The 4,903-nt window shown below is 38.6% G+C and overlaps 1 protein-coding gene across 1 annotated transcript in view; it reads right to left on the bottom strand.

Annotated features, from left to right (window-relative positions):
* The window catches only part of LOC116686947 (uncharacterized), a 4,630-nt gene extending 151 nt beyond the window's left edge, over positions 1–4,479 (bottom strand). Inside the window, exons 1-4 of the mRNA XM_032511965.1 lie at positions 4,054–4,479; positions 1,946–2,041; positions 594–638; positions 1–108 (exon numbers count right to left, since the gene is read on the bottom strand). The exon at positions 1–108 is cut by the window's left edge and continues 151 nt beyond it. Of these exons, the coding sequence (XP_032367856.1) occupies positions 1–108; positions 594–638; positions 1,946–2,041; positions 4,054–4,450 (646 nt within the window). The 5' untranslated portion in view covers positions 4,451–4,479. The remainder of the gene's footprint in view (positions 109–593; positions 639–1,945; positions 2,042–4,053) is intronic.
* Between the last annotated feature and the right edge of the window lie 424 nt (positions 4,480–4,903).

The following is a 4,903-nucleotide window of genomic DNA, read 5'->3' as shown; positions in this document are numbered from 1 at the left end:
ACTCCTTCTTTGATGCTAAATGACCTTTAATTATGTGAGACTTGAAATGTCTCAGCACAGCTTTTTCTTCTGCTTTGGTCCATGGTCTTCGTGTCTTGTCTTTGCGTACTGAAAACAAACAGGATGACATAATTGTTAGTATGGCTGGCTACGACTTTCATCCGGATAGAAACAATTAACCATGACAATTAATAGTGGTTTTGTGAAAGTGACTTTGCCAGCTGTTTACTAATTGTAGTAAATGACGTATTTCCTGTATGCGTGTGTCTGTAATCCGTAAAACTGTTTCCACTGCAAAAGGTTGCATATTTCGTTCATTAAAATGTTGACTTTTCCACTTCCACCGTAAAACATTTCAAGCAATATTTCACGTTTTTTTATAAATTTCCAGCGTTTTCATTAAGATTTTTTTCCTCTGCAAATTGAACATAAAAACCCCACTTCTCTCTTTTTGTTGTTCTCTGTTTGTCTCTCTGTCCCTGCATGTTGATCTGATGATGGTGATGACCTCTTTGTAGGCCCAGAAACTTAACTGAAGGTTAAGCACTGGATATTATAAACTTGATACGTATTATAATGTAACTTGATCATACCATTATGTACAGGAGGGAGTCCATCTGCATCAGGAGTGTCCATGTCTGAAAAATGTGTAACAGAAGAGCATAGTAGATGCCTTTTATTAAAAAGTATTTGTTGTTCAATTTTGTAAAGAAAGGAATTGAATATTATTTACTATATTAGTACTATATAACTGAGGACAAGAACTGAGGTTCAATAAACACTAATATCCAACATCAGTTAGCTCAATAAAAGCAGAAATAGATCATATAGGTTTACATTGTATTGAAACTTCATTTCCTGATCCAAGAAAAGTTTCGGGGTTCCAGTGATTTTCAGTCAAATATGTCTTTAGATGGCTGTTTCACATTTATCTGCAACCTGTGAAGACCATAAGTAATATGGCCGTTTCCACTGTTCATTGTTTATGCTTCAGTCAGCAAAAATAGTTTTATATGCTTCCAAAACAATATGGTTTTTATTATAGTTCAAGCACTTTTCAAGCACTTTCAATGCCCATTTTAAAACTTTTTACAGCACCTTATACACAAGTTTTATTTTCAAAATCAAACCTGCCTGAATCAATGTAAATGGGAGGATTTGAGCCAAATGACATTCAGCTGGGTCATTCTGTGTCAAATCCGACTAAATCCAGGAAAACAACTCTCTTAGATTTAGCCTTGGTTTTGGGACACATTCTTAATATATACAAGGTTTGATCAAAATCAGACAGTAACAACAACCCAGAATACTCTAACAGTGCACAGGCACCTGCCTGAAAAATAGCCTATTTTAATTTTTTTTTAATTACTTCATTGCCAAGACATATATGTATCTACTGGAATAGAGCAGTTTAAATATTATATAAGGCCACCCTCAACTTTACAGTGGGCTACTAGCTAGGTGTGGGGGTGGGGAAAATCGATAAACCATCGCAATATTTTCAGTGGCAATACTGTATCGAAACACAGGCGCTAAATAGGGATCTGTTATTGTGTATAGTGGTCAGTTTGTCCCATTTTGCAACAATTAAAGTGACATGAACAAACAGAGACATTTATCTTTTTAAATAAAACAGATCTTGACAAAGTTTCGTTTTAGGGACGTCATTTGAAATTGGGAAAAATTTGAAGTTGGAAAAAAGGTTATGAATTTCCCCTGCCAGTGGGGCTCTCGGGCTTAGGAGGTTAAGAGGATTCTTAAGTCCTTAAGAATGTTTGAATCCGGGAAACGCGGCCATTGTTGTAAAGTGGCCAGGAGCTACACAAGATTAAAAAAATAAATGATGGAATAGGTAATAATTTAATCAATGGAGAGTGTCTAGAGCTAGTTTCCAGCAGTATGTACTATATGTACCAACATTATAGATCATATTCAAAGTACATACCGTTCAGTTCACGAGGACAATCTACCTCTGCTTTGTTGTGAATGTTTGTTGTGAATGTTTGTTCCTCCTCACTCTCATCATCATCATCTGTGACATCTGGACAAATAATGGGAAAGTACTTTAATTTGGTTAAAAAACAAATTAAAAAGGTTACATTGTGTAATATCTGAATGTTGGAGCGTTATGTCAATGTTACTTTGGTAACTGACTCCGTTTCTGGATCAAGTCAGTTTTCAATGAACACACTTTCTGGAATACCTCCCACTAATAGATCACCGTGATGATTAAATCTAAGTTTCAATGAATAAATAATAAATTCAATCTGTGCCAACATGTCCTATACTGCTTTTTACTGCTATATTTTACATACTGCCTGTCCAACATATAGTCTCATAGATGCTGTGTTGTCCAGGGGATTGTACATCAATGTCACTGCCACATTGGACTACGCAAGACTGGCCTGTAAATAAACACACGGAAACAGAGGCTGGGGCTTTCTGGACAGAAACCACAAAATTACATTTCTCACCTGATCTCAATAAGTCACCTTGTAAAAAAAATCTGACCTGTTTCACCAATTTATGACATAGGCTCATGTTTAGGGGCAAATGTGAAATACGATCAGGATGTCGGCACAGGGTTATTATTTTGAAAATTTACTGGATGCAGACGCACCGCATTTTATCAGTGTAGGTGACTTTTCCCCCACTGCGTCCTGTGAGCAGACCTCTGTCCTGGTTTTGTTGTTGAAGTTTGTAAATCCGGCTAGTTTGCTGGGGCCACAAATAAAGAAAAAGGAAAAGCTGTAGCTGCGAGGTGGAGTGAATGATCAATGGTGGTGCTACAACTGTGGGTCAGGACACCGGTTTTGTGATGCAAATGTGTTACTCTTTTGAACACATTGTTTTGTCAAGCAAAACACTTTCTTTGTGACCCCAGCAAACTAGCTGGAATTACAGAACTCTACAACACTGAAGCTGAGGATGTCATACAACTTCATGTCAAAAAATGACCTTAATAAGGCCTTACAACTCATGTTGCATATAAGAGCAAAAATTAGATCCATGAGGTCAAAAGAACTGCTCCAAGAGCTCAGGGAGAGTTGTAGAAAGGCACAGATATGAACAAGGCTAGAAATAACAAACCGGCATTTATTGTTTCTGAGAGCTCAGTGTCTCCAACCAGGACTGGCCATCCAGCCAAACTGAACAGTTGGGGGAGAAGAACCTTGATGAGAGAGGTAGCTAAGAACCTGAAGATGACTGTGACTGAGCTCCAGAGACCCAGGTTGCAGGCCGACAACCACTGCTGCAGATCTGCACAAAAGCTGGTCTCTATGGCAGAGGTGACCAATGAGAGCTTCTCCTCAGTGAAAGACAAATAAAAAGGCTTCACAGTTACTCACAGCCTGGGAGTTCATCAGTTGTTTTTTTTGCCTTTCATGTGTTTCTGAAACTATCTCCATCTCCACACAGGATATCTGGAACTCAGTCAGAGGGATCTTTGGGGTGCTTACCTCTCTCACCAAGGTTCTTCTCCCTAGCTGTTCAGTTTGTCTGGCCAGTCAGCTGTAGGAAGAGTCCTGGTTGACCCAAACATCTTCCATATTACACTTATGGAGACCACTGAGCTCTTGGAAAAAAAAGGCAGTAGATTTTTTTTTCTAGCCTTGTCCAAATCTCTGTCTTGCTACAGCTCTCTCCGGGCTTTTCTTCAGCTCTTTTGACTTCATTTTTGTTCTGATATGCACTATGAACTGTAAGGTCTTATTTAAAAAAGTGTGTTCATTGAAAATCCAAATCAAACCAATTCATTCAAGACAGCTGGACTCTGATGAAGGTGTGGAACCATCTCAAAGCTGAACAAAGAAAAATGGACGGCGCCTGAATGACCTACATTAGTGTGACAGCAAAGTTACGTATTTACTGAAGTATTTACCTGATAGCTTAATTAATTACTTTGAAACCACAAGATTCACAAAAGGCATGGTCTATAAAACTCCAGTAATGAAGCCCTCTAAAGATCCTTTAAAACCAAGATTTCTTTAAATACATACTATAACCCCTTTAGGTCTACATTTTACATAAATAACATAAGAATTTTAATACCTTCAATTTCGTCAAGAGATTTTCCTTTAAGCTCATGCATCTTTCCCTTTTCCAGTGCAAGGAGCAACTTGGAAATTTTGGCACTCTGTATGGTAGGCTCTGACAGACGGTAGAACTGTCTATGTACTGATATATCGTGCCCCATAAAATCAGCAAGCTGATCTAGTTCATTGCTCTTCAAGTTCAGGATTTGTGATGTGGTCGCTATGTCTTTGCGCAGTTGAGTTGATCGTAGATACTCTGGCCTCTTGGCACCACACTCATCTGCGAGCTGTCTGAGACACTGATGTCCTCTGTAGTAAGTCAGACAATTTGGTACAGCAAACAAGTATTCATTTTGGTCTGGGACACCACATTCTTTCCTCTTCTCAATCATAATGTTGAGTCCATTTACCATCTTAGGTGTCAGCAGCACTGCTACCTTTCTATCCCTTTTCCTTTTAGTTCAACACGCTCAAAATAGTTGCAGAGTTTCTTTTCACACTCTGACAGCCCCAATTCATCAAGGGTGTTTGTTTCTTTGTTTCTTTCCAGAAAGTGTCTCAGTTTCATCTTTGAGACCTCCCCAACACGTCTTCTATTGAAAAGGACAATCTTGGTCAATGCGGCTTTTGCAAGGCTGGAGTAGTTCTGCACTGTTGTCTCCTTCTTTAATGCAGCAGTTGCTGATTCAACAGTTTTGTCAAGATGCTTGTTAAATTTCGTTACATCATCAGTGAGCGGTAATTTGGCTGTTTTGTTATATTTCAGGTCACTAATGGTGCTTAAGGCACAGTGGGATATGTACTCCGACCACTTTGCAGTATAAAGCTTCTGAAACGCCTTTGAGGATTTAATCAAGTTGTCATCT

Source organism: Etheostoma spectabile, unplaced genomic scaffold (genome assembly GCF_008692095.1).
Source record: "Etheostoma spectabile isolate EspeVRDwgs_2016 unplaced genomic scaffold, UIUC_Espe_1.0 scaffold58, whole genome shotgun sequence".
In the NCBI taxonomy this organism is placed as follows: Eukaryota; Metazoa; Chordata; class Actinopteri; order Perciformes; family Percidae; genus Etheostoma; species Etheostoma spectabile.
This window is presented reverse-complemented; position numbering and strand designations above follow the sequence as displayed.